The sequence below is a fragment of the Eptatretus burgeri genome, chromosome 13, assembly GCF_056783735.1.
Source record: "Eptatretus burgeri isolate ZD-2024b chromosome 13, Ebu_testis_v1, whole genome shotgun sequence".
In the NCBI taxonomy this organism is placed as follows: Eukaryota; Metazoa; Chordata; class Myxini; order Myxiniformes; family Myxinidae; genus Eptatretus; species Eptatretus burgeri.
Window position 1 is genome coordinate 65,884,329 of NC_140973.1, and position 16,925 is coordinate 65,901,253.

The window sequence follows — 16,925 nt, forward strand, 5'->3', positions numbered from 1 at the left end:
TTCTCAATATGACTTTTTCTCATTTTAGTTCAACCTCCTACACAGGCAGGTCGGATAATGCAGAGGAAGTAAGTGCTGCGATTACCTTTGAGCCGTCGAGCCTGCATTCAATTCCTGACCCGACTATAAAATGTCCGATTGGTGTTTCACAGGCAGTGTTTATCAATGTGTGTGCCCTCCCTCGGATGGAGGTTAAGCTAGGTGATTTATCTAGCATTTGTAGGTGGACATTAAAGATCCCACTGTCTTTCGTCAGAGTCGGTATGGCATCGCCAGACCCCTGGCAAAATTTCTGCCCAAACCTCCAGGGGGAACTGCATCGACGATGCAAACAAAAGCCTCAAGGAATGAAGCACCTACAGGCCACACTCTTTTTACGTACATAGTAAATAGATGGCATCGAGGAGATACTGTGCGTTCAGAAAACTTCGATAGAACAGATGTGATTTTGATCATCGATTTGAATGATTGGATGGTTCTTGTTGTATGGAATTTCTTCTGCTTGTTTGACAGGGAAAGCAATTTCAGCAACATGCATTGAACCGCAATCCTGGGGTCCTGGGGTTCTGTGGTCTTGGAGTCTTGGGGTCTTGGATTACTGTGGTGCTGGCAGAGCTAAATTCAGAAATATACCAATAAATAGCCCGGAATTATTGCTTTAAAATTGCATCTTTTTCTCTCAAATGGTGTGTCCCTCCCTCTCAACCCCATCCCTCCCCCAGGTAATCCAAACCTAGTTCCCTATTTTGTGTTAATGTTCGGCCCAATGGTCTCTTATCCCGTTTCCTTGTACAATAATGGTCAATTGAATGGATTCTGGTAAAGCCTACAAACAGGATGCTTAAGTCTATCAATTCAAACCTTTGATTGAAATAGACTAGGAAGTGAAATAGAGGAAATAGACAATATGGTTCGTCATTATGCATTCATAATGGCACACCTTGGTTCAGGCCTTCGTGTCGTGTGGTGTATATCGGTGCCACGTCGCCCCCTGGTGTCCCTACAATATGAAATTGATTTCACTGTCGGCCATCAGACATTTACGACGTTTTTCACAGCACTGGGCACTAAATTACTAAAGGTATCGGGATGGCACACCCTGACTTGAAACGAATCCTCCCAACCTACAGGTGAATCTTTTTTCCCACAATGCAAAGCAGCATGTGATATATTGGTACAATAAATACAACAATGATAGCCCTTATATCTACCGGTACATCGGCTTGTTACCAGCACCATGAAATGCTCCTTGCCTTGCTGCCCTATATTACGAATTTGGTGGAGGAGAACAACATTGAATAGCTGAAGTGGCCAGCACAGATCCGCGACTGAATTAAATTTCCCGACATCTTGGAAAGCCACCCGGGGACCAGAGTCAGTGGATCTAAATTACAACTGAACCTGCACTTAATCTACAGGAGGAATGGTGTGATGATAGCGACCAACATTCTGGTGCAAAATGTTTGTGAGAATGACACCATATTCGATATCGAATAAACGGCTGTTGTGGATGAATAACCTCACATAAGTCCTCACTGTACGTTTTCAGTAACACTTTTATTACGTCCTTTTCTCTTTCATGGTCAACACAGCTCCCTGTAAGAATTGTTGGAAAATGCAATCAGGAGCTGTTGGGCATTCCTCGAGGTCATTTAGCTAATGATTCTGAGCCCCCAGGTTCAAACCTCATATATCTCAATTAAATAAATGTCAAATCATAGAGTATGGTCGTACTCTATATGGAGGGATGTCACAGGGGGAAAAAATGGACACCCCATCAAAGGTGTACAAATATCTCGTAGATAAATACCACAGATGCTGGGAGGATGAGTTGGAAGAGAGATGTTGATTTGTCCATTGTCCGCCAACGTCCTTGTATCTTGTGTCATTTGTGTCAACGATCTCTCCTGGTATCTATATCCTGAATACACAAAGTCCTCCTCCATGAGCCTTAGATCATTGCCAAAAAGGACAATCTAATCATCAATCTCAGCAGTACAAATGAAAAGACTGTTTGGCTTGAAGATCAAATGACATTAAGTTGAACTCCCTGGGGGTGAAGCAATCACAGTCGATTAGATTTAGCAATACCATTATGTTAGGACAAAAAAAAATCTTCAGAGTTTTAGCCACTGATGCACTTTAAGAAACAGTTAAAACCTGCCTTGGGATACCAGTGGCTTAAGCAACAATGTTCTTCATATGAATGCCATGAAGATTATAGAGAAGAGCTTGAGGTTACATTGTTGCAAGGACTGTGATGCCCTAAGTGGCCATTTAAAGGAAGATGTTCACATACATAGGAGGAACTTCATAATGGAAGGAAGGAAACATCAATGATTGCAGATGCAAGCTGAGTCAATGTTGTGTAGTCAAATAGATCAGCACCTCGTTTGTGGAACCACTCATCTTTCAAATTATTGTTAGTATAATGGTGCACCTCAAAACCACACTTGATGCATTGCACAATTGAATGAGAACCAGGTGACTTCTTCCTTTATGAACTCAACAAGATAAACATGTCTTGTTAGAGCTGTCAAGGTTGACTGAGAGGTCAACGGAAATTTGAAGGGAAAAGAATGAGGAAATGGAAGGCTACATTGAGCATTTTTAACTTCAAACATGTATTAGGAGTGTAAAACATCACAGATGGCTTTGTGGTTCACCATGAAGTACGAACATTCATAGACAGTCACCTTGAAGGCCAAAAGGAAATTGCTTGACTGAACAAAAACAGAGGTATCTCTGGGGCATTAGCATGGAACACCACCCAAAAGGAGTGATGTGTAATGGTCACATGGATTTTTGCAATTTAAAATTACCGCCAGCTTTGGACAGCTCTGTTTCCACCTTCCTGCATTTATCAGTGTGACAAAATGGTCACCATGAAACTTTGAACAAAAATATCCCAGCAAGTGCTTTCCAACAGGATGAAAGAGGGGCAAATGAGTGGAAGGATCAAAAGGACAAGTGAGTGGAAGGAGCGAAGCATCATCGAGTTGGACGATCAAATGAAGAAGGAATTATCAAATGCAGTCCTTGCTGGGAAGAGTGAGACAACAGGAAGAAAGGAAGCATAAGAGATTCAAATGGTTTGAGGATCAAACGGAGAAGGAATAGTCAAGTGCAGCCATACATGGGAAGAGGGGGGCGGGCAAGGTGCAACAGGAAGAGTAGAAGCAAAAGCTTTTGAAAGATTTGAGAATCAAATGGATAAGGAATGGTCAAGTGCAGCCCTTGCTGAGACGAGAGGGACAACAGAAAGAGAGGAAGCAGAAGAGCTTTTAAAGATTTGAGGATAAAATGGAGAAGGAATGGTCAAGTGCAGCCATACTTTGGAAGATTAGAGGTGGGGTGCGACAGGAAGAGAAGAAGTAGAAGCTTTTAAAAGATTTGAGAATCAAATGGATAAGGAATGATTGCAGCACTAGATTGGAAGAGGGGGGGGGACAACAGGTAGAGAGGAAGCAGAAGAGTTCAAAAATATTTGAGGATCAAATGGAGAAGGAATGATCAAGTGCAGGTCTCACTGAGAAGAGAGGGACAACAGGAAGAGAGGAAGCGGAAGAATTTTTAAAGATTTGAGGATTAAATGGAGAAGGATTTATCAACTGCATCCCGAGCTGGGAAGAGGGGGATAACGGGAGATTAAGATGGAATGCTCGTTAAGATGAAAGCAGGAGAGTAGGCGAGCTTTCTCCGGTAACCTGACAGTAGGGTTGGGTAAATATTATTGAAATTTTGTGCATAGCATTTTCTACGGCCGTATTCCATGCTGAATCCGAATCCGGTCGAATTTTTTTTTTTACCTCCGATGACCTTTGACCCCCGGAACCTTAATTTGTTCAAAATGGCGGCCAAAAATTGACCTTTTTCATGTTTTCTTTCTCTAATGTGACTAATAAGGTTTGTAATATATCATTTCATATGTTTTTCAGGTCAAGGAATACGCTAATCACATTTTCAAATTGATTGGATGTTGCGTTGGACCGAAATCAAGTAATTTAGGAAAAAGGAAGACTTGAAGAAAAAGAAAAATACTCAGCTATTGAATACTATACAAACTTGCAAAAAGCACAAAGGACCTTTGACCCCAGACAGTCTATATTTAGTGAGTACACTATCGGAGAAAGAACTTCTAGCGGAAGTGACATATTTACGATTAACTGTAGCCCCAGACATACGCCAACAAAGACGTGTGAAGGATGGAGCAGGGAAATTCCGCACTCAAAAATTCAGTTTGACCGAGCTACACAACTCTATCAAGAATGCGATCAAACCCGGTGAATCCATGCAGGATGACATTAATGAACTTTTGTTGGCGGCACTGGTGTGATCTCGGTCTTATGTTGATCTGAGAATGACAAAAACAGTTCAATTTAAGCAAAATATTGTGCGGTTTTCAAAAATTGTGTTTTAAAAATCATCAAATCGTTGCATAAGTGTCATTTTCGTATTTCCTGATCGGAAAAACCTATAAATTGATATATTACAAGCCTTATTTTCTCTCAGTTGGTCAGAAATTCATAAAAAAATATCATTTTTTGTCGCCATTTTGAATAGATTAAAGTTCCGGGGGTCAAAAGTCATTGGAGACAAAAAAAAATCCAACGTTTTCAGATTCAACATCAAAAATTGCCATAGAAAATGCTATGCGAAGACACTTAACTGAAAAAAACTTCATTATTTACCCAACCCTACTGACAGCTGTGCATTGTAAGTGGTCTGGTGTTCTTGGATATCCCTTGACATCAGGTTATACCACTTGCTATCTCAGTGTGGTTGTTTTCTGGTTCAGCATCTCCTCCACAACAATTAAATTCGCGTTCCCAGTTGTTGTTCACATGTTACAAGTGAACAAGACCATTTTCGGTTGGGTACGAAGGTCAACCATGATGAGTTATTAAAAAGTTATGACGAGATCATTAGAAGTAACTAATCATGAACCTATTTACAAGGCAGTACAGATTGGAAATATAAGATAAAGATGGATTTTCAAATGTAATAAACAGTTAGCCTTAATATGGATCAAAACTATCATCACTTCCTTGTCAATATATATGTATGTATATATGCTTGGAAGCATCATTGCAAATCTTTTAGGAGTCTGCATCCAGCTACACTGTAAAATAGCTTTGACATAGTGCTATTATCACAGTGACGGTTAATCCTCCGAGGCTTGAAAGAGAATATCTGGAACATTTTCAGCTTATCACGTCCTAAAGTACAAAAATAGCTCTGCTGGTACCACACTCGATTAAAACCCGAGAGAAGCTACCATTCCAGTTAATGCATTGAACCATTTCACACTGGCAATGATGGGAAGCAAATTGCCACAACAACCTGAGATGTGAGTAACTGTGTTAAGGAAATTTAAGCATTTGCAACTGAAATCTCCATGCGGAATTGCACAATCCAAGATTTTAAATTGGTATTCACGACCGACTGTCTGAGTGCTTGAGGTGGAGCATGCAAAAAGTTCCATAGACGAGATACCTTAAACGGTGTGATGTGCTCCGAAAGAACGTATGAGGCGTATTGATAAATAAATAAACAAATAATACCTTTATTGAATAGATAAAGCTCTCTCGAACCACTAACTGACTGACAAGCCATACATCCATCCATTGGGACCATACTCTGTGCAGAGCATGGGTGCTGCCGAAGCAGTCTCCTCGGCTAGTGGGCACAATCCTGGACAGATCACCACTCCAACAAAGGATACCAGCAAGCTGGCACTCATTTTGCCAATCTCAGAAGGATGGCAGGCTGAGTCAATCCCACGTGGTATTAATTCATCAGCTGACAAGGATTTGAACAATCAGTCAACTTCCCGACCCAGATCTCAACCAACACTACTCCATCTCTTCTGGATGTGATTTTGACAAATTTCCCTGAAAATATCTACGGTTCTTCCTCGCTCCAATTGGTTCTTCTGACCACTCTGTTCCATTCACCCTCTCATTTGCAAAAGGTCATCTGTCATTTGCTTGAAAATCAGCAAACATTACCGCTATGCATAAAAAAGGTACAAAAACAGATCCCTGCAACTACAGACCAATCAGCCTTCTCCCAATCATCAGCAAGGTTATGGAATCCATCATCACTTCAGACATGAAATCCTTCCTCTTCTCCAATGGCTTGATTTCCGACCATCAATTTGGTTTCAGATCAGGTCACTCTACATTGGATGTGCTGCTTCTGCTCTCCCAACAATGGATGGAGGTCCTCAATGCCAGACAGGAAATCCGAGCCGTATCCCTGGATATATTACGTGCTTTTGACACGGTCCGACACCCTGCCCCGCTCACCAAACTCTCTTCCTATGGTATCCAAGGCCATCTCCACTCACGACTCACAGACTTCCTCTCCTGCCACAGCCAACATGTGGCCCGAAATGGAGTTCTTTCATCCCATCTTCCTGTCCAGGCTGGAGTTACTCAAGGCAGCATTCTGGGCCCTGTTCTTTTTTCGGTTTTCATCAATGATCTCTCTGACTCTCTGGAAAATCCTCTTTATCTCCTTGCTGATGAATCAAAATCAAAGGGCAGAGGAGCTCCTTGTGAGCCAACGGCCATCCATATCGAGTACCCAACTGTGTCTGCAGATGTCCTCTTGCAGTTGGGTTACTTCTTATTCGGAGGTTGGTGGCAGGATTTGCACTCCGGCCACCGTAAAACCCTTCATTCCGCAAATCACAAAAACGCAAAGAAATCTGAAAACCCACTCCGTCGGAGTACCTCCTGTGCAGCTTCCCTTCGCAGGGTGGCTCACTGGATAACGGGATAGGGGCAAAGCCTTCGGGACCCCCAATCTTTGATGATAGGAGGGAAACCACGAAGTAACATTCCCGGGTCAGATTGCGGGAGAGTGTGTTGGAGTGGTGCTGAGGTGTCGTCCACCAGACGGCGGTGTCCTTGGGTTAACCTGAGATGGTCCCTTCGGGTGGGTGCCTGGAATGTCCGATCCCGAAGAGAGGATGATCACCGTCTCTGTTATCATCTGATCTCAAGCGTTTGGACATCGGTATTGCAACACTCTCTGAGGTTCGGAGACCAGATTGCGGCGAGATAATGGTGGGTGGTTATAGCTACTTTTGGTCTGGTCGCTCTGATGGTTACCATTCCCAAGGAGTTGCTGTAGCTGTGTCCAATAAGCTGACTCCAATGATAATTGAGGTAACACCGGTCAACGAGCGTATTATGAGACTAATGATTTATCACTCCTTAGGTGTCATTTCCCTGGTCTCTGTTTATGCTCCAACTGAGGCGAGTGATCTCACTGTGAAGGATGCATTTTACGCCACGCTCGAGTCTGTGGTTGATCAGTGCCCCAGACGAGATACACTTCTAGTCTTGGGGGATTTCAATGCAACGACTGGAACTGATAGGGATGGTCATGAGATGTGTGTTGGTCCCCAAGGGTCAGGAACTATGAACCAGAATATCACTAAGTTCCTTGACTTTGCAAGAAGTCATGGACTTAGGGTGGCCGGTTCATGGTTTCAGCGCCCACAAGCTCATTGCTGGACTTGGTAATCCTTGTCTCTCAAGGGATACTGGATACCATTGACCAGTCGCAGGGCCAGGCTGAAAGGCAGAGCTGAGCTGTTCAGGGAGCTGAGGTGTAAAACTGTACGTGTGCTAAGGGTGGACAAGGAGGCCTATGTGCGAGGAATCTGTGAGGTGGTAGAGCATCACCTGTGGTCAAGTGATTCTCATCCTTCCTTCAGGGGAATCCCCGCATTGCGTTCATCCAAGCCCATCCCTCGGTGCACTGCAGTTAGAGCAGAGAGTGGTAGGCTCTTGACAGAGGAGTCCGAAGTGAAGGCCCGCTGGGCCGGTTACTTTGAGCGGTTGTACCAGGCTGATCCACCAGCTGTCGAGTTGGACATCAGGGGTGTTACAATCCCTGTTGCTGACCCTCCAATCAACTGTGGTCCACCTTCGCTTGTGGAAACACAGGCTGCGGTGAACCGGTTGAAATGGGGTAAAGCTCCAGGGATCTGTGGTAACCATGCTGAACTTCTCAAGGCTGGTGGAAATGCTGCACTCGTGTCATTGCATGCAGTTCTGTGCTCTGCCTGGCATCATCCCAACTGACTGGAAGATGGGCCTGGTTGTCCCTCTCTGAAAAGGGAAGGGTGATCGCCAAGACTGCAACAACTACCGAGGGGTGACGCTGCTCTCAGTGCCGGGCAAGGTCTTTGCTCGGATAATTCTTGATCGGGTTCGCCACCATCTGCTTGAGCACCAGCGTCCAGAGCAGTCAGGCTTTACACCAAAGAGGTCAACGATTGACCATATCCTTGCTCTTTGGGTCCTCACCAAATGCAGACGAGAGTTTCGGCAGGGGCTGCTTGCAGCTTATGGTGATCTCTGTAAAGCGTTCGATTCAGTGAATCAGGATGTCCTTCTGGAGGATTCGTGTTCTTTGTGGGGTGCCACCAAAACCGATTGATCTGATGTCTGAACTCTACTCTGGTACTGAGAGTGCTGTGAGGTGTGGTGGTACCATCTCTGACTTATTTCCAGTTGTTACTGGAGTTCGTCAGGGATGTGTGCTGGCCCCCACACTTTTCAGCACTTGTATGGACTGGATTCTAGGGAGGATGTCGGAGAGATCAAGCTGCGGTGCATCGTTTGGGAATGTCAAGATCGCGGACCTTGATTTCGCAGATGATGCAGTCATCTTTGCGGAGACTTTAGATATCCTTTCGGGGGCCCTGGACACGCTGAATGAGGAGTCGGAACCGCTGGGATTATGGGTTTTTTGGGTCAAAACTAAGATCCAGGCTTTCAGTGACATCTTGGATGCTGCTGTCCTGGCTGTGCCTGTTTGTGGTGAGCATGTTGAGGTCGTGGAGAGATTCACTTACCTTGGCAGTGATATTCATGTCTCTGCTCGCTGCGAGTCAGAGGTCAATAGACGTCTGGGTCGGGCCAGGGGAGTCATGGATTCACTGGATCATGGGGTGTGGCGCTGCCGGTACCTGTGGGGGAGGACGAAAGTCCAAGTCTTCAGGTCCTTGGTGCTTCCAGTCTTGCTCTATGGATGCAAGACTTGGACTCTGACCAAGGATTTGAGATGGAGACTTAATTCCCTTGGTACCAGGTCTCTTTGGAGAATCCTTGGCTATCACTGGTCAGACTTTGTGTCCAACGAGCGGTTGCTGAGAGAGACTCAAATGAGATTTGTTACCTGCATCGTCCGTGAGCATCAGCTGCGGCTGTATGGACATGTGGCTCGTTTTCCGGATGCTGATCCTGCTCACCAGATTCTTTCAGCGAGGAAGTCTTCTAAGTGGAGGCGGCCAATGGGCCGACCACGTGCCTCGTGGTTGCAGCACCTTGATCAGCATCTCAAGGAGATGGGGATGGCCCGGCATCTGCTTGGGGGATGGCCAGACGGAGGCCCCTGGAGTACCGGCGGAAAGTGGATGCAGTGACGCGCTGCTCTGGCACATGCTCCCATACCTGACCTGACCTGGTGACTCCACTCTCTGCCGTACCATCTGTCATCCCTCAGACGGGCAAGCTGCAGTTTCTTCGCTCTCTGTAGATCTGGATAAAATCACAAACTTGTCCAACATGTGGAACATGTCTTTTAATTCTGACAAATCTCACACTCTCACTATGTCTCTCCGAAAGGACCATTTAGAACCCCCCTCCCCCATCTACTTTCTCAACAATCCTCTGGAAAAAGTTCTTTCATTCAAGCTTCTGTGTCCCACTATCTGCCATGATCTTTCTGGGAAAGCCACATTTCCAACCTGGCCTCCAAAGCCAGTCGCCAACTGGGAATCCTCCGTCGTGCAAAGTCCTTCCTCGGTCTACCTGAGCTCCTGACCACAGACAAAGCTTTCGTCCGTAGCCTGGTGGAGTACTGCTCTCCCCTCTCGGCTGGTGTGCCTGCCTCTCACCTTTCTCGGCTTCACACTGTGGAAACCAAGGCATTTAGGATTATTGGTATCTCCCGCAATGAGGCTGAGTCTTTGGGCCTCTCACTCTCTCACCACAGGCAGGTTGATGGTCTTTCTGTCTTCTACCGTCTCCTGTCCGGTCTCGTCCCCCCTGCTCTGTCTTCCATTTGTCCTCACCGTATTTCCACAGGGCGCTCAAGTTCTGCCAACAACCCCCTTCTGGTAAAACGACCAAAATCATGAATCACTGCTCACCTTCACTCTTTCATTCCTCTTTTTTCCCACCTTTGGAAAAAACCCCCACACTCTCTTCAATCCCATTCCTCCCTCCAGGCCTTCAAATCAGCGGTTCACCACCACCTCTTATCTTCCCCCATCCAAAACCTTTATCTTTTCTACTCCTGTTAATCCACCTCATACCCATGTCCTTCAAATTCCCTGCTTTCCTTCCTGAAAGTCCCTGTAATGTCCATCTTGTGTACCCTGTGTTCCCCGCCCCATCCCTCTCCCTTTCACAGATCCCCCAATGTCTCTGTTCCCCACTGTTTTGTCCTTCCCTCTCCCACCCCTCTTGTCTCATGCCCCCCTTGCTGTGCATTGTGTGTTCGCTCTCATATGAGCCTCGAGAATGTATGCAAAAAACCCCCCAAAACTCAGGATCTTTGGATCCCAAGCCCACCTCTCCAGCCATTAAGCCAACACCAGGCACACTGACTGACTCACTGACTGATATTAAAGAGCAGTACCTTCTGGGTGACGTCGAAAGCTGAAATTTTGCGTGCGATAGACATCGAAGCCTTTACACCGGAAAAAAGTCACAGAGCCATTGGAAAACATCCGTAAATGAAAATATAAATAAATGAAACAATAAATGAAAACAATTCAGATGAGTGACCCGAGACAATGTGGAAGCAGGGTTCGTTGTTGTTTACAATGTGTAAGCACACCCCGCTAGTATATCATATTACTAATTGTCGTGTTTGATAGTTTAAAAACACCGCTGGCATTTTTTTTTTCGTTTTATTTATTTTAGCTTGAGCTAAGGCTCTTGGACAATCTTCTACATGTATCATGTGCAGGACAAATACATTGGTAGATGTCATTGTACTTTTACATGAATTACAATGACATTCGTTGACAAGGGACAAAGGATGAACACATGGTACATGGGATTTGATCGTGGGTTCACCTGCATCATGAACCAGGGGTTCAGATGGGAACACTAAACAGGGCAACCAGTCTTAGACGATTGTGTATTTCGTTCTGATATTTTTTTGAACTCCGTTTCTAATGACGTCATGTCAGGTTGTCTAACGGAAGGGGGATGAGGGGCATGAAGCCGGCTGTCGTAATTATGTACAATTTTGTTTGATATGTTTGAGGTTGCTCTCGCATCTCTTGGAACATGATGTTCTTGAGTATCATTTATAAAATCCTGATTACAATCAACAGGTCTGCACAATTGTACCTGCATCACCTTGAGGCGGCATGTCCAACAATGTCAATCCTTTCATTCTCGCTAAGAACGAATATATTACCATCGACAGAGTTAAATAGTAAATAGCAGCTGAGAAAGGTAAAACTGCCTTTGCCTTTTCCCTGAGCCGAAACGATCGGTTGGACTTTGCCCTTAAGACACGGGACACCCGATACAGCGCATCCTTCTGATGTTATGTCAGTTATTTCCCTGTTGAGATCACATGGATTTATTAAATCCATAGCAATGGTAAATGTCCTTACGAAGACAATAAAAAACCTTTGTCGCCATTCGTGTGGACCTTTAGTCCACAACAGCATGCATATGGCACAGCAACAACATGAAGGATGTTGCCACACTGGAGTACCAGGGTAACACATCCCCAGTCGATGATTAACTCAATTCTTTGATATTCAGTTTTAAAAGTAACCCTCTACCTTTACTGTTGGTGAAATGATGTTTGAATGATTGAAAAATACCACTCATGGTTTCCTGTATGAAAGAGCTTGCTCGATTTAAGCTTTGGATCAACCGTTTTAGTCTTGCTGATGGAGATTTAAATCCAAAACAGTGCTGTCCAGCATTGCTGTGTTACAAATCCACCTGACCTTTGCACGCTAACCTTTTAGTGTAGTTCATGGTAATTCCCCGTGGAGACCTCTGCAAAACCCCGTGAGACTCTTGTCTTGCCATATCTGAAGGCTCGGATGAAATGGGACTCGGGTCCACCAGATACTACCTTTGTCAAGTGCTAATCGTGCCTATATATTCCTTGATATGATCAGATAGCATGATTTAGGATCTGAAGCCATGCATGTTGGCATTCATCCACCATTTACATTGGGGTCTGTCATGGATATCATGTGGAAATGGAAATGGAGCCCCTTACAGTGGTCATGGATATGGTCCGTTTGCTAATATCCGGTCCCTAGTTTGCAGATCCACAGAGTACTCGACTTTCTGAGCACTAGTGCTTGTGTGTCACCATCTTGGGACATGCCTGGAGCATGCTGACTTTATCCTGAATGGTGGAATTGTGCTCAGTAATGATATTTCAAATAATGTTGATATATTTGTTAGTTCGGATGGAGCAACAGGTATACCTTCAGTGTGCATGCCATGTCATGATGATAATCGTGTGGAGTTCTCATCAGGTATTCTGCAGGTGGGAACATTTATATAGCTGGTCACACATTCACAATGAAACCATGGATATCCATGTTCCATGATAAATGCATTTTAATCATAATAGCCGTAACTTTGTGTGCACATTTGATACAGTGCAGTACTTGCTAGATATATAATAGTTGTAATTGTCATTCCTCAGGTACCAGCTCTCCTGGTGGATCCACAGTTCTCAGAGTTCACGCCTGACATCACGCCAATTATCCTAGCAGCCCACTCCAACAATTACGAGATAATCAAGCTGCTCGTACGACGAGGCGTCTGCATCCCTCGCCCGCACCCTGTCCGTTGCTCCTGCGGCGAGTGTATCTCCAGCCTCGAGGTCGATGGGCTGCGACACTCTCGCTCACGCCTAAACATCTACCGTGCACTCGCCAGCCCCTCGCTAATTGCCCTGTCAAGTGACGACCCCATCTTGACGGCGTTCCGATTGAGCTGTGAGCTCAAGGAACTGAGCAAGCTTGAGAACGAGTTTAAAACTGAATATGAAGAGCTCGCTCAGCAGTGTAAGCACTTCGCCAAAGAGCTTCTAGATCAGACTCGGAGCTCACAGGAGCTCGGAATCATTCTCAACCACAAGGATGAGCCTAATGCTCTGTTTGAGATCTGCAACCCGTACAACCTGGACCGACTGCAGCTTGCCATCAAATACCAGCAGAAAGAGGCAAGTCTCAGGTCAAAATTACCCTTGCCGGAGGAGATGGTATTGCATTTGTGTCTGTCTGTCTGTCCGCACATAATATGCCAATGTAGACCATAATTTTTACATGTTATCTCTTTTCAACTGAGTACCTCTTTAAATTATGTCCAATTAGAGTCATCTGTGGACATTCAAACCTGCAGCAATATTGTATCTTGCTTCAGAATACATAAACAATGTTTGGTTACAAATCCATTCATGGATCTTATTTTCCCAGCTTGAAGGATTTCTCAGGTCTCTGCTATGCTTCGTTCCCATGACCTAGAATACTCTGTTTCGAATGAAAGAGCACGAAGCAATTCTGCCAGGGGTCGTTGAAGACCTGCTATTGCAACTTTAAACTGGCTTTCAGTCAAAGCTTTGAGAACGTGTTTTCCAAACCATATGTTGCTCAGGATGTGAGTAGGTTTTCACATCAGATAAGTTTTTTGACCTTTCCACCACCATGCCTGAGTAGGTTGAGCTGTAAATGATAATTCAAATGAAGGTACGGCATTTTCAAGGTGCTGGGAATGAAACAGTTTCCTCCTAACCTTGGGCCCGAGAAGAGCATGAGGTCTGATGGATGTGGCATTAAACAATATGGACCCTTTCTCAGTTCTGTGTCTGCATGTCGGGCCAAGGTACATGAGCACGTGTAATGTTATGTCATCCAATTACAGAGGAAATGCTCCCATACACGTATCCTCAGAGCTTGCCTAATGGTTTGTGAAGTGCATTGGTTCAAATCTCGAGGTGAGGCTGAGGGTTTACCCAATGCCAGTGCTCTATACAATCATCATGTGGAAATGGAGCCTCTTACAGTGGCCTGTAAATTCGGTGAAAACTCAATATAGGATGTTTTTGTGTATTCAAAGAGACATTTCTTGTCAAAAGCAAACTTCGCTCATGTTTTATGGAGTGATGCACCGTGCTGCTGGTTTGAAAGGCCACAGAAGGCACATTCCATTCTTTCAGATTGAGTTGCTCGAAAAGTGCTGAAACAAATGGATGTACAATCAAGATACTTAGACAGTGAACATAGCTTTTGAGTTGTGGAATTCTTTTGTTGGTCAAGCATAGATTTGACCACTTTAACTCGTGAGGGCCTTTCTGGGTCTACAACCCCAGTTGTCCCTTGAGTGAGTTCCTCAAAGCGTAACCTTCAAACAGTATCATCAGATTACTTTGACTATTGAGTGTTTACTTCCGATTGAGGGTTTGCACAAAGTTTTGTAAGCTCCTACACCAGACCAAAATAAGTGTTTTTTGTGTTGTTTTGCATATTTTGGAATCATGATTTGCGTCAGGTGTTGTGTGTTTTGGATCTACAAAGGTTGCGGTTGTGGTCGTAGCAGATTAGTGAGTATTTGTATTGGTTTTATTGGAAGAGGCAGGGTGAGGTCTACTAAGTTTGGCACTCCAAGTCTAGTGGTAAAGTCAGTTGAGGCCTTGGGGGGTATTGTTGGGAAAAAGGGGAAGAGAAGGGGAAGAGGAAAAGGAGAAGTGAAGAGGATTACAAATGGTGTGATGGATGCTTCATCTGGGCCATATCAGAGATAGTGGAAGTAGGGGATACTCATTGTGCAGGAAGTGTGAGGAAATAGCCCACATAAGGACAGTTATTATGAGGTTGAAAGAACGGATCGATACTTTGCAGCAGGTAGCAGAATGTGAGGAATTTGTAGAGAAAATTGGTTACGGTTGTGGAGTGAGTTTGCTGAGGAGATTGGCAATGGTCTGGGTGTAGAGAGTGCAGGCATTGGTTAGCGAGCAATGAGTGCAGACAGTAGGGAGGGTGCAACAAGTACAGGCAGTGGAGAGGGTGCAGTGAGTGCAGGCAGTGGTGACAGTGCAGCAAGTGCAAGCCATGGTGAGGGTGCAGAGAGTGTAGGCCATAGTGAGGGTGCAGAGAGTGTAGGCCATGGTGAGGGTGCAGAGAGTGTAGGCCATAGTGAGGGTGCAGAGAGTGTAGGCCATAGTGAGGGTGCAGAGAGTGTAGGCCATAGTGAGGGTGCAGAGAGTGTAGGCCATAGTGAGGGTGCAGAGAGTGTATGCCATGGTGAGGGTGAATGCAGTGATGATGGTGCGGTGAGTGCAGGCAGCGGTGAGTGCAGTCATTAGTGAGAGTGTGGCGAGTGCATGCAGTGGTCAGGCTGTAGTGAGTGCAGGCAGTGGTGAGGGTATAGCAATAGAGACAAGTAGGAATGAGGTCTGGAAGACAGTTTTTGTGGGTGATGAGATTATTAATGACATAGATTCATCGTTTTGCAGGAAGGATCATAGACATAGAGCTCTGGGCAGTTGAAAAGGAGCAGGAGTTAGGGACATTGAAGGAAGGGTAAATTACATCGTATTGGATCATGGGAGGAAGAAGTTAATTGTGATTATACCTAGGAGCAAATTATTTAGGGTAAGTATACTCGGAGGTTTTGAAAAAAGTAGGTGCAGGATTGGGTAAGCAGCTGAAAGTAAACGGTTGTGAGGTTAATGTTTTCAGGGATTCTCCCAGTATTAGGAAAGGGAATAGAAATTATGAGCAGAGCGATAGACGTCAACAAATGGCTGGAAAATGGTGTAAGGAGGAATGTTTTGCATTTAAGAATCAGTGGGAATCATTACAGGGACAAACGGAGTGTTTCCGGAATGATGGCCATATGTGAAATAGAAAGGGGGCAGCAAGGATTGCAGTGGGAATTAAGGAAGGCATTTGGGCTTTTTTTTTAGGTCAATAGAGGGTGGGGAAGCTCTTATGGAAGGAACTGATGGTGTAATTGTGATTGATAAGGCCAGGCAGGAAAATAGAATTTCATGAAGGGAAAAGTTAAATGTATTCTATACCAATGCCAGAAGTTTAAATAATAAGATGGAAGAGCTTGAAGCCAAAGTAGATAGCGAGGAGTACGATATAGTTGCAGTGAGTGAGACATGGTTTAAGGAGGAGAGTAACTGGAGGACAGAATTGGAATGCTACAAGGTGTATCGGTGTGATAGGAAGGAGAGAATAGAAGGAGGAGTAGCAATCTCGGTAAAGGACGGCATTGTATCAAGAGAAAGGGGTGACATTAAGGAAGGAATCAATGTAGAGGATTCTGTATGGGTAGAGATTAGAGATTGTAAAAACAGTATGATACTGGTTGGATGCTTATATCAGGCTCCGGCTGTGATGAAAGAGGAGGAAGGACTACGTGAAGATTTCTGAAATACATGTGGTAATGGAAGAGGATTGAATATGGGGGATTTTATGGTCGATATGTCAGGGATAGATTGGGACCATGACCAGGGAAAGGGTAGAGCAGATGAGGATTTCTGAGATCGAGTCGATGATTGCTTTTTAACCCAGTTTGTAGATAAGCCCATGAGATGTGGGGGGGGGGGTGCAGTGTTAGACCTCCTTTTAAGTAACAATCCCAATTTGGCTGAGGTAGGGGAGCATTTAGGAGCAAGTGCCCATAATATAGTGTATTCAAGGATTCTGTTTTGGGTTAGAGTTCAGGAGAGTAGAGTAAAGCAATTAGATTTCAGGAAGGCAAACCTTGAGGGTATGAGGAGAGAATTGGGTGATGCAGATTGGGAGAAGCAAACGACAGAACAATCAGCATCAGAAAAATGGGAAACCTTCAAGGACCAAATGTGTCGAGTGCAGAGTAAGTACATTCCAA

General features: G+C 44.8%; 1 protein-coding gene across 2 annotated transcripts in view; it reads left to right on the forward strand.

Moving 5' to 3' along the window:
* The window catches only part of LOC147014677 (short transient receptor potential channel 4-like), a 61,396-nt gene that overhangs the window by 3,243 nt on the left and 41,228 nt on the right, over positions 1-16,925 (forward strand). For both annotated transcript variants that reach the window (XM_085850664.1, XM_085850665.1), the window contains exon 3: positions 12,727-13,248. In XM_085850664.1, the coding sequence (XP_085706790.1) occupies positions 12,727-13,248 (522 nt within the window). The remainder of the gene's footprint in view (positions 1-12,726; positions 13,249-16,925) is intronic.